The sequence below is a fragment of the Oryx dammah genome, unplaced genomic scaffold, assembly GCF_014754425.2.
Source record: "Oryx dammah isolate SB20612 unplaced genomic scaffold, SCBI_Odam_1.1 HiC_scaffold_259, whole genome shotgun sequence".
NCBI lineage: Eukaryota > Metazoa > Chordata > Mammalia > Artiodactyla > Bovidae > Oryx > Oryx dammah.
In genome coordinates this window covers 1-13,311 of record NW_024070427.1, presented here as the reverse complement: position 1 = coordinate 13,311, position 13,311 = coordinate 1, and the positions used below count along the sequence as shown (strand labels likewise).

Genomic DNA, 13,311 nt, shown 5'->3' with positions numbered 1-13,311 from the left:
AGTGTGCTCTCTGCATTGATCCAGCCATCTTGATTATGATAATGTATCCTACAAAAATATTCACCATATATAATATATGTGGACAGGTATGTTTAATGGGGCTTTGCATGTAACAGTAAGACTAGAAGCAACTAAAATACATGAAACTGTGAAAAAACAAAGATACACATATACACACATGTGACAGTCACTCGGTTGTGTCTGACTCTTTCCGACCCCATGGTCTATAGCCTACCAGTCTCCTGTTTCCATGGAATTCTCCAGACCAGAATACTGGAGTGGGTAGCTGTTCCCTTCTCCAGGGGATCTTCCCAACCCAGGGATCAAACGCAGGTCTCCCACATTGCAGACATATTCTTCACTAACTGAGCCACCGGGGAGGCCCCATGTACACACGTGCTGACATGGAAAATTGGCCACTGAATGTGAACTGTGATTCTGTCTTTTAAAATAAGCATGTACGTATATTGATGTATGTGTAAAATTGCATATAGAAAACAAAATCTGAAAAAAATTCACACCAGAATATGAACAGTGGCTAGTGCATGCACACGTGTGTGTGTGTGTGTGTGTGTGTGTGTGTGTTTGGAGGGAGGTGTTAGAGTTTTAATGTACCTTGTCCCAAAACGTTAACGTCTGCTAATACTGCATAATGAGCTCACTGGTGTTTATTACGTTCTTCTTTGTATCTTACATCTTAAGAATAAAAACTGAAGAAATGTGGTGTTCAGTTGGAAATACTAAATGGTTTAGGGTCAAGTCTGCACTGACATTTATCAGGACAAAGCCCACAGAAAAGATTTTTCTCCATGTCATCTTGGAGTGGAATGTCATAAAACATTTTAATCCAGGGACACTAGTATCTCGGCTGACAGACTCCTTCTTAATCAATGCTGCTTTCTTCTCGCAAATAAGCTTCACTGAATTTAGTGTGTGTGTGGTTGCACACAGCCAGTAGTAAAGGATTTGCACAGATGCCTATAGATAATCACAATTAAATTAGTTCGACCTGTTTTTGTGTAAGTTGTTAAGTGACACCAGTTTGATTCATTTTTACACGCTCATCTTTCTGAAACTTCCTCATTGGTCTGTGTTGGGTCTCAGTTGCGGCATGTGGGAGTTTTTGGGGGCACGTGGGCTACTCCGGTTGGGGTGCTTGGGCTTCTCCTGTCCGGGCGCCTGAGCTTCTCCTGTGGGGACGCGCGGGCTTCTCCTGTCGGGGCGCGTGGGCTTCAGAGTGTGAGGACTTAGTTGTCATGCACAGCATATGGGATCTTACTTCCTTGACCAGGTATTGAACCCATGTCCCCTGTGTTGGAAGGCAGATTATTAATACTGGACTGTGTCTGAAGTTCTATTTATATGCATATTTTTAATGGAAAATAAAGAAACATAACAGTGTATGTTTGTTTTGCTATAGGCAAAACAGAGTATGGCAAGAAGCTGGAGAAGGAAATGACCACGTAAGTAGACATATTTCTACTATTGCTAAGCCTTTCTGTCTTAATCCAATTGTAATAAAGTTTAAAATTTTGCACGATTATAATGAAGATTCAAAGTTTTGAGGGGAGTAACATCATTGTTAGTTTTTTAGAAGGATACAATATAGGTGTTTTTCTTAAAAGAATCTGCTTCATAAGACACTAAAGTGAAGGCTGAGCCTGGATAAGACTGATATATGCATTGGTAAATATAAAATATCATCTGCTGGGAAGTAAGAGGGGTTCAAAGTGAGCTTGGTTAAAATGCAGTTAAGAATCACATTATTTGCAATGGCTTTGTATTATTAGTTTGCTTCTTGGCTGGCTTTAGTCATAATATAATGAGATCAGTTAACAGAATTTTTTAAAATATAGCATCTTTTTCTGAATAATGAAACAAGACATTCCAGAATAAATATAGTCCTTTTAACCTTAACTCACTTTCGAAGCTTTCATTAATTATTTACCTACCTTGAAGTTTGCTCTCAGAACAGCTTATAAAACATGTCCAAAGGCATGAGTTGGTGATTCAGAAGAAAATGATTTTATACTATCCTGTAAGTACTCTAGTAGGTTTGAAGAAAATGGACATATTTGACCATATTTTGAAAGTTGAGAAGCAAACACCTCCAGATACTCGTATGGAGAGGCACTTTTTTAATATTGATGAAAAACAGTGTCTTATAATCATCTTCAAAATGAAAGTTTCTCAGTCACGTCCAACTCTTTGCGACCCCATGGACTGTAACCTGCCAGGCTCCTCTGTCCATGGAATTCTCCAGGCCAGAACACTGGAGTGGGTAGCTGTTAGCTTCTCCAGGGAATCTTCCCAACCCAGGGATCGAACCCAGGTCTCCCGCATAGCAGGTGGATTCTTTAGCATTTGAACCACCCAGGAAGCCTGTAATCATCTTAGAAATGTTTAATACAGGTATTTTTTTTCTGAGTAAACGTAGACTGGTAGCTTACAATACATTAGCTCATTTTCAAAGCATACGTTCCACTTGTTAAATGAGGCTTCTTTTTAGCTATCTCTTGCTGTATCATTAACACTTGGATAATAAATATTGAGTTATCTATTAACTAAAATTTAGTATTCTGATTCTGTCTTCCCTGATAAATACATTGTACATGACCAGGTATAACTTAGGGAAGATACGTTTACATCAGGCTATGAGCATCAATATCAGCAACTATCTGGTTATTACATCACCACTTTTATAGTTTCTGCATGATTCATATAAGTTTTTTCTTTGAGGGTAGCTGATTGTGAACTTTTAAAAGTGGGAATATTGGAATCTTGTATTTCATTTTTGAATTTCTTTTTTTTACCTAAAAAGTAATTGCTTAGTGAGGCACATCAGTTGTTTGCTTTTTTCTGTATGAAGACTCAGATAAGGAAATACAAATTTGGCATTTCTAGTTGATCAAGGGTCTGGTTTTAGAAGATGCTCATTCTTTTTTTTTCTGGGGGGCCTGCTACTTGATTCACTAAGCATTTCAGGATAACTCATGATGGCCAGTTGGGCAGATGGTATAAAAACATTTTTTATTCTCAGTTGTCTGCCAGATTAATAACCCAAAAGGTCAGGTGACCATCTGCATCTCTTGGTTTCACTTTCTGGCAAGTTCTGTCCCTTCTTTCCATTCCCCAGTGTGCAGAAACCATCCCAAGTGCTCATCAGCTGATATAGGGGTAATCCAGGTGTGCAGGATGGCACTGGTAGACCTCACCTAATGCTGTGATGCTTTTAGGCACCACTCACGTCTTTCACAATAACTGGCATTCTCTACATGCTAATTGTGTGCCAGGCATAGACGCAAGTGTTTTTATATATTACTGTGTTACAGTTCTTTTTCTTGGCCATGTTACGAGGCATACAGGATCTTAGTTCCCCAGTCAGGGATTGAACCCATACCCTTGGCAATGAAAGCATGGAGTCTTAACTGCTGGACCGCCAGGGAGGTCCCACTGTGTTACAGTTCTTATCTCCATTTTGCCAGTTAGAAAACTGGCACTTCGAAAGGTGAAGTCAGCCTGTATCGCAGTTAAGAGCTGGGATTTGAGCCAAAACAGAAAGCACACTCTTCACCATGACATTCTACCAGCGTGGCCGGGGTTGGATGCTGACCATCAGTGCTGCTTTGAAGGAGGGCAAGGTTGCCAGATGACTGAAAAGGGCAGGGCGGGGGGGTCTGCTGGGGACAGAGCATTGATGAGAAAGTGGCGTGTGGGCAGCTTTCTTGCTGTTTTCCAGGTACGCCTACTATTACTCTGGAATTGGTGCTGGCGTGCTTATTGCCGCTTACATCCAGGTCTCGTTCTGGTGTCTGGCCGCTGGAAGACAAGTACACAGAATCAGAAAACAGTTTTTTCATGCCATCATGCAACAGGAGATAGGCTGGTTTGACGTGCACGATGTTGGAGAACTTAATACCCGCCTCACAGAGTAAGTACCTGGGTGTGTGTTGAACTCTGACGTGTGCTTCTAATTCTTTTAAAATGGAAGCGAGGTCGTAAAATGTGTCAGGAGGTAATCCCTGGAGGTAATGCCCATCCCGCAGAAGTAATTCTGAAACTAAATTCCTTCTGAGTCTTGATCGTGCCTCATGCGTCTTTTTGCTCCCAGAACCCTGGCAGGGCGTGAAGAGGTCCCGCATGACTGGTAGTGAATGAGGGGTTGGACTTGCCAGACCCAAGACATCCTGTGGGAGTGAGCATTAGGGCGGCGACAGGATACTTGCTGGGAACGTTCCTGAGCAAAATCCTAGATGTAAACTGATTTACCCCCACTGAGACAAACACACACTCAACTAGATTCAGGAAAAAAGTTCTGGTGTTCATAATCCTGATGTTTATTTCTAACACTGTTCTTTCAGTGACGTCTCCAAAATTAACGAAGGAATTGGTGACAAAATCGGAATGTTCTTTCAGGCAATGGCGACATTCTTGACCGGTTTTATAGTAGGATTTACAAACGGTTGGAAGCTCACCCTTGTGATTCTGGCCGTCAGTCCTGTTCTTGGCCTGTCAGCTGCTATCTGGGCAAAGGTAGGTGTGAAGCCTGTGAATCCAGGCTATTAAACTGTCTCCACCCTCAAAAAACAGCCACAGCTCCTCCAGCAGAGGCTCTTTTTGTCGCATGATGACCCTGACACTGATGATGACGTTAAATCTTCTGTTCAATCCTGGTGTTAAATCTCTGTTCACAGTCAGTGGGAATAGGCAGGTGTGAGCTCACTGAGTTGTCCCCACGCAGACTCTGTGCTGTTATTGGGGGAAGGGAAAGATGGAGCTCTCCCATCTCCTTCTCTGCCTTCGTGCAGAAGGCATGCTCGGCTCTCGGAGAGCTGGGTCCCCGGTAGACAGTTCCACGTTCACAAGTAGAGCTTCAGGTTCAGTGACTAACATGCAAGTCCCATTCAGTTACCATTGTTGATGTCAGTGTTTTTGTAGATTTTATTTATTTTGTTGGCAGAACAGTTTTGTCAGCATTATAAATGGCTCTGTGTTTATACATACTTAATCCATTGGTGTGAATCCATTCTAGCCCCTTATGCATGTACATCTGAGGTCTGTGGTTCCCTCTCTGTCACGAGAGCAAAGCAATGCAAATGGCCCTCCCCACCTCCGCACGGAGGCCTTCCTCTTGAGACTGGGTGTGGTGTTCATTCTAAATTGATTTCCTGTAAGTGTAGGTGGCTGTGGAGAGATTGGCCTGGTATGTAGTTTCTTAGAAAAATGAGAGACAGCGCTACACATTCACATGGCAAAAGGATGTGAAATAACGGAGGGCCGAGCAAACCCAAGCCTAACACAAAACAAATCAGGCTAAGAAATTTAAAAAATTTAACCCTGTGGGATGGATATTGTTTTGCTGTTATAAACGGTAACTGCCATTTTTTAAAGTATCACTGTGTCAGGCAAATACATATTTTTTTCTCTTTTTTAAAAAATTTGTTGAAATGCAGTTAGTTTACAATGTTGTGTTAATTTCTGCTGCTCAGCAAAGTAATACAGATATACATACATATATGTTATTTTTAATATTCTTTTCCATTATGGTTTATCACAGGTTATTGAATACCATTTCCTGTGCTATAGAGTAGGACCTTGTTACCCAGATTCCACTTTTTTTAAGTTAAAAAATCCCAAGGAATTTCAGAATATAAAATAACAACATATCTTAATCTCCCCCCAAATTAATAAATGTTAGTTACACTTTTTGCAATATTTAGCTATAATATTTTCTACATGTGAAGTAGAAATTTGTAGAATATTACAGAATATTTTCCCCCTCATTCCATCATATTATCTTCTTCTTCAAAGGCATGAAATACATGTTCTTGTAAAGTGTAGACATCATCTCATTTAACAGAGGAAGAAATTGAAGTTCTGAGAATTCTTATTAATTTATTGTTCAGACTAATGCAATGTTTGAATGGTATTGTTGGTGGCTAAACTGCATCTCTGTTGAAATATTTGGGAAAAGCCTTTGTGTTAATTGATATTTCTGTTTACTAGCATGTTAGGCAAGTCAGGTGGCAGATTCTTCATATCAGTATTTGCTGAAAAACTGTTCTAAAATATATTGATGTTTGTTCTAGTTAAGTTAGGGGGGAAAGCAATAAGTTAATCTTTTAATAATTAATTGTGCATTACTTCAGATACTATTTAATATTTTCTTAAAAAATTTTTTTTATTATAAATTTATTTATTTTAATTGGAGGCTAATTACTTTACAATATTGTATTGGTTTTATCATACATTGACATGAATCCACCACAGGTGTACATGTGTTCCCTATCCTGAACCCCCCTCCCACCTCCCTCCCCATACCATCCCTCTGGGTCATCCCAGTGCACCAGCCCCGAGCTCCCTGTATCGTACATCAAACCTGGACTAGCAATTCATTTCACATATGATAATATACATGTTTCAATGCCATTCTTCCAAATCATCCCACCCTCGCCCTCTCCCACAGAGTCCAAAAGACTGTTCTATACATCTGTGTCTCTTTTGCTGTCTCGCATACAGGGTTATCGTTACCATCTTTCTAAATTCCATATACATGCATTAGTATACTGCATTGGTGTTTTTCTTTCTGGCTTGCTTCACTCTGTATAATAGGCTCCAGTTTCATCCACCTCATTAGAACTGATTCAAATGTATTCTTTTTAATGGCTGAGTAATATTCCATTGTGTATATGTACCACAGCTTTCTTATCCATTCGTCTGCTGATGGACATCTAGGTTAATTGTCTGGTTGTCAGTCTTATTAAAAAAGAAATGAGGCCTGGTGGAGGAAGCTGCTTTGTCCCTGTGATTCTGAGGCTCTCTTCTGTAACTTAGAGGCCAGGGGCAAGAAGGCAGAACAGGAAGAGGCTTGGCCCCAGCAAGCTTCCTACTCCAGAAAGCCTCTTTTAGTCTCTGCAGGCAATTCTCTAACCCCGCCCAGAGACACTGGGTCAGCTAGGGGGCAGAGGGAGGGGAAACTACCGTATCCTACTGCTACATGAGGGGGTCCAACCTTAAGAACACTTTCACGCCCTCAGGTAGCAGGAGCAGGAGCAGGGGCCCCAGCAACTGCAGACAAACCATGCTGACGAAAGTAATACCACAAACACTCTGAATGTAAAACTGCTGCTTGACCCACAACTCTCAGAAGTAGGTTAAGAATTATATGCTGAATCCCCAAAGGGTAAGTGCTTGCTAAAATAAAAGACTTTAAATAGGACCCAGAGTTTCCTAACATAATAGACACCACACCCAAAATATAGTTAAAAGAAGACCAGTTGTCATACCAAGAATTATGAAAATCACAACTTGAGTGAGAAAAAAACACTTAACTGACAAGTGCTGATACAATTCATATGTCAGTATTGTTTGGCATGGATTTTGGAATAGTCATCAGAAAAATGCTAAAACAGAAAGAAATAGACAATATCAGCAGTGAAAAAGAAATTAAGAAAAAAGGACAGAATGGAATTAGATAACTGAAAGGTACAGCCATAGAACAAAAGTCACGATGGAGGGGCGACTCTTGTTGAGTAGAGAGGACGGGATAGAGTCAGTGGACTGGAAAGAGAACAATAGAAGTCGCCCAGCATGAAACAGAAAATGAAAGCGCCTCAGGGACCTGTGGGACAGTAGTACCATGTGGATCATTTGTGACCATCAGAGTCCCAAAAGAAAGGAGAGAAGTAAGGCTGAAGGAACGCTGGAAGAAATAATTGCTGAGAATGTCCAAGGTTTGTGAAAGACAGACCTTCAGCTCCGAGAAGCTAAGCTAACCTCAAACAGGATAAACCCAAAGAAATCCATGCTAAAGCACATCATAGTTAAATCACTGAAAACTAAAGACAGAAAAAAGTTAAAATTGGCTAAAGATGAACAGCACATTACCTACAGGGAACACCGATTTGAATGACAATATATTTCTTATCTGAAACCATAAAGACCAGAAGGAAGTGGCAAATTATTTTTCAAGTGCTTAAAGAAAAGACCTGTCAACTGTGGATACTTGGTTGAAGTATTTTTTAGGAATGATGGGGGAGATAAAAACACTCCCAGATAATGGAAGACTATAGAGGAACTTTGCCTTAGCATACCTCCTATTAAAGACTGGCTAGATGAAGTTCTTCAAACAGAAGGAAAGTGATACAAGGCATATTGGAGCATCAGGAAGGGAAAAGGAACAACGGAAAGAGCAGGAATTTGGGCCTTTCTTTTCCCAGGAGATTTCTAAATCATATTTGGTGATTGAACCCAGAATGATAAGTGGTAAAAGGTTGATACCAGTAGATTTTTATGTCACCTATGAATATTGTGATATCCAGAACAACTAAGATGAAATAGTGATTAAAGAAATCTATTTTGTAAGTTCCGAGCTCCTGAAAAAGAATTCTCCAGGCACAGTCAACTTTTACTGGAAAAAGTTACTGGACATTTAAAGAGGAATTGACACCAATTTTATACAATCTCCCCTAGAAGAAGGAAGACTTTATCTGCTTTCCCCAAAAGCGGGAACTCTTGCTCTGTGAAAACCATGTAAAGGAGATGAAAAAACAAGCTACAAGCTGGGGAAAAAGTAACATGCAAGTCACATATCTGACAAAGGATTAGTCTTTATCTAATATGACTGAGCGACTGAACTGAACTGAGCTGAACTGAATAAATAAGGAACTCTCAAAATTTGATAGTTAAAAAAAAAAAATCACCAAAACTACTATTTAATAGAAAAACCTGTAATCACTTTTAAAAATCCAGATATATATTAGAATTATCTTGGAATTTTTTGAAAACTACCAATGCCCAGGTATTGCTTTTTGCCTCCAGAGTTCCAGATATGTTTCTAATAAGCAACCATGTTTCAAAACCATTGGACTATATAATGATCCTTAATTTTATTTAGTTTGTTTCACTTTCTATTTCTTATTCAGTGCTGGCATATCATTTAGTTTATGTTTTCCAATTTCTCCATCTCTTTTTTTTTTTTTTGATGTTCTTTCTCCTTTTTTGAGCATAGTAGAAAAGCTTTTGTCTACATATATATACATAGTATGTATAATATATATATTTTTAGAAAACTTATAAACTTTTGCCTAACTGAAAAAAATTGATGACATTTTGATTCCACTTGTTTGACTTAGTATAAATAGAATGCTAGATTTCTAATTAAAAAATAAATATGCCACAAGCAACAAAGGTTTACTGTATAGCACAGGGAACTATAGCCAATATCTTGTAATAACCTGTAATGGAAAATAATCTGAAAATAACGTGTGTTTATGTATAACTGGATCACCTTGCTGTGCACCTGAGACACTGTAAGTCAGCCATACTTCAATAAAAAATATATATATTAAGGAAAAGAAACAACCCCGAATGAACCAGTTAGAGAATGGGCAGAAGAGATAAACAAATGTCATCAGAGAGATTATACAGGTGGTAGGTCAGCACATGAAAGGTTGTTTAACGGCATTAGTCGTCAGTGAAAAGCAAATTAAACTGCAACGAGATACCATTATGCATCTACCAAAATGGCTAAAATAAAAGTGAAACCCCAAATGCTGCTGAGATGCAGAGAAACAGGGTCACTCATGTATTATTGGTGGGAGCGTAAAATGGTATTCAACCTGAAAAAATAGTTTGTGATTTCTTATAAAACTAAACATGCAATTACCATACAATCCAGCAGTTGTATTGGACGTTTATCTAAGAGAAATTATGTTCATGCAGAGAAGGCAATGGCAACCCACTGCAGTACTCTTGCCTGGAAAATCCCATGGATGGAGGAGCCTGGTAGGCTGCAGTCCATGGGATTGCTAGGAGTCGGACGCGACTGAGCGCCTTTACTTTCACTTTTCACTTTCATGCATTGGAGAAAGAAATGGCAACCCACTCCAGTGTTCTTGCCTGGAGAATCACAGGGATGGGGGAGCCTGGTGGGCTGCCGTCTATGGGGTCGCACAGAGTCGGACACGACTGAAGCGACACAGCAGCAGCAGCAGCAGCAGCAGCAGCAGCAGCAGCAGCAGCAGCATTCACTCAATCTGTATTCAGGTGTTCATAGCAGCTGTATCAGTAATAGCCCCAAACCGAAACAACCCCAGACACTCTTGAACAGGTTACTGGTTGAGCAACTGTGGTACATCCAGTGATAAAAAAGAAAGTAGTACTGATACACACACAACCTGGATGAGTCTCTAGAGATTTGTACTTGGCGAAAAAGGCCGGTCCCAAAAGATCACACACCTTATGCTCCATTTATATAATATTTTTGAAATGACAAAATAACATGCAGCTCAATTCCAGAAAAATAAACGACCCAATAAAAAAATGGGCCAAAGAACTAAATAGGCATTTCTCCAAAGAAGACATACGGATGGCTAACAAACACATGAAAAGATGCTCAACATCACTCATTATTAGAGAAATGCAAATCAAAACCACAATGAGGTACCACTTCACACCAGTCAGAATGTCTGCGATCCAAAAATCTGCAAGCAATAAATGCTGGAGAGGGTGTGGAGAGAAGGGAACCCTCCTACACTGTTGGTGGGAATGCAAACTAGTACAGCCACTATGGAGAACAGTGTGGAGATTCCTTAAAAAGTTGCAAATAGAAATGCCTTATGACCCAGCAATCCCACTGTTGGGCATACACACAGAGGAAACCAGAATTGAAAGAAACACATGTACCCCAATGTTCATCGCAGCACTGTTTATAATAGCCAGGACATGGAAACAACCTAGATGTCCATCAGTAGATGAATGGATAAGAAAGCTGTGGTACATATACACAATGGAGTATTACTCAGCCATTAAAAAGAATACATTTGAATCAGTTCTGATGAGATGGATGAAACTGGAGCCAATTATACAGAGTGAAGTGAGCCAGAAAGAAAAACACCAATACAGTATACTAACACATATATATGGAATTTAGGAAGATGGCAATGATGACCCTGTATGCAGGACAGCAAAAAAGACACAGATGTGTATAGCGGACTTTTGGACTCAGAGGGAGAGGGAGAGGGTGTGATGATTTGAGAGAATGGCATTGAAACATGTATAATAACATGTAAGAATCGAAATGCCAGTCTATGTCTGATGCAGGATATGACACGCTTGGGGCTGACACGCGGGGATGACCCAGAGAGATGTTGTGGGGAGGGGGGTGGGAGGGGGGTTCATGTTTGGGAACGCATGTACACCTGTGGTGGATTCATGTCAATCTATGCCAAAACCAATACAGAATTGTAAAGTAAAAATTAAAAATAAATAAATAAAAAAAATTAAAAAAAAAAATTATCCATATATATTACTTTTCATGACATTAAACACTCTCTTATATTACCATTAAAAAAAAAAAAACAAAATAACAGGCAGAACAGCTTAGTGGTTTTCAGGTGTTAGGGATGGTGTGGAGGGGAGGAGAAATGAGTAGGAAAGGAGGTGACTGTGGTACAAAAAGCAGGACTGCGGGATCCTTGTGATGGAGTTGTTCTGTATTGTGACTGTCGTCACATGAATCTAGCAGATGATAACATTGCTTGGAGCTAACACACACACACACACACACACACGAGTGCATGTAAAACTGGTAAATCTGAATAACATTGAATTAATGTTGAATTAAGTTTTTGGCTGGGATCATGTTCTGAAGAGATGTTGGAGATGATGTTTGGGGAACACCAGATAAAGGGTTTATGGGATCTGACTGTCTTCCTTAGAACTGGCTTGTGTCTACAATTATCTCAGAATTACAAGTTTAAAAAAATAAAGCATGTATAAATTATCCCAAACAAAATGAAATAACAACCTACACTGAACTGGAAAAAAGGGACAAAGATGAAGGCCAAAACATCTGTCATGGTCAAAACTATTGCTTCTGAATGTATTGGTTTCAACAATATATAGTGGCCTGTGTTAGCTTTTAACTTAAAGGAATAAAAATTTCATGTGTCTGGCACTAATACAATTAGGCTTTGTTAAAAAAAAATTAGCAGCCTTTGGAAGAAGGAATGAGTTAGTGAAATTTGGTATCGTTTAGGTGGGTGATTGTAATAATGGAAGTATCACTGTTCTGTTATTTTATATTAGAGGAACAGTAAAGTTCAATTTTCACATCCCTGAGAGTATTTGAAAGTGTTTTTTTTCTTTCAACAGACATGATCTGTTATAAAACAAAACACTTCATGAACATTCTACTGTATTCTTGCCTAAGGATATGCTTATCATTATGGAAGGTCATAGAGAAACCAGGTTTATTGAATCAGTTGGAATGGTACTTGATATTTCAATAATAAATTAGAACAGCACATTTTGAAACTTCTCATTCAAAACTAGTTCTGCTAATCTTCTGTTGTCAGCTGCTGCTGGTGTGGTTGATGGCTGAGGTTTTCAACGAGAGCAGAGAAACAGCTAAACTGTATTGTAGGCACCTCTTGCCTTATGCAGACCTGCTTGTTCACGGATGACAGTGATCTCCCTGGGTCAGGCCCAGCGCTGGGAGCGATTCTGGCAGATGTGATAGGGCAGCCCTAGGCACGTCATTTTGAGAGGTCAGGAAGGTCTAGAGCGTCAGTGGGTTGTTGTTTGGGGAACCAAAGAAGGTGCACACCGTACAACATCTGCCATGGAACCTGGTTAGTAAAGGTTTGTTTGCCCTCAGCCACCCATTCCTGCATCTGCCGTAGCTCCTTTACTTTCGCACGAGGCAGAGGAAGAAATGCACTCTTAAAATCAAAACAACTTTGAACTTTTTCTGACAAGAAGGAATAGACTGTTATTACTTATACAAATGAGTCCACAGATGCCATAAATTATTTATTGAAAGAGGATAATATGTTTACTCAGAATTTGATTTGAATTCTTGTGTGCAATATTTAGATGGTTGACTAGTCAAGCATTTCAGGTAAAAATAGTGGTCCTTTGCCCACGCCAGTTGACTCAGTTTTACTCACAGGGCCCTCTGGGATTCCACACATGTCGGTGGCTGGTTTTAGAGAGAGATTCACTCCAGTGGCCGTTGATTCATGCTGTGAAGCCTTAAATCCTGGATATTGCACTTACTAGCAAATGACTTGACCTCTTTCTCGTTGCATTTCCTCATGTATTGAGGGGGAAATAATGCCTACTTCTTGGTACAACTGAGAAGAATCGGTGAAGGAGAGCCTGTGTATGTAAAGGACCTGGTACTGTTGCTTCCACAGAACAGATGCTCAGGGACCAAACAAAAAAACCAAAGAGCCTCTTTAGGCCTCCATGGTGGCCTAATGTGCTGAGAAACCCTGCTGGAAGGAACTCTGCTTCCCTGCCATT

General features: G+C 39.8%; 1 protein-coding gene across 1 annotated transcript; it reads left to right on the top strand.

Moving 5' to 3' along the window:
- The first annotated feature begins 1,242 nt into the window (after positions 1–1,242).
- Positions 1,243–6,219, top strand: LOC120859218 (ATP-dependent translocase ABCB1-like). Its single transcript, XM_040235402.1, has 3 exons — positions 1,243–1,463; positions 3,740–3,931; positions 4,362–6,219. Exons 1-3 carry the CDS (start codon positions 1,456–1,458, stop codon positions 4,564–4,566), a joined length of 405 nt encoding a protein of 134 aa, XP_040091336.1. The 5' UTR covers positions 1,243–1,455; the 3' UTR covers positions 4,567–6,219.
- Positions 6,220–13,311: the final 7,092 nt, after the last annotated feature.

Excerpts from the sequence above, each read along its gene's own strand:
- LOC120859218 (XM_040235402.1), top strand. Across the intron at positions 3,932-4,361 it reads CTTAATACCCGCCTCACAGA|TGACGTCTCCAAAATTAACG; the intron begins GTAAGTACCTGG and ends CTGTTCTTTCAG.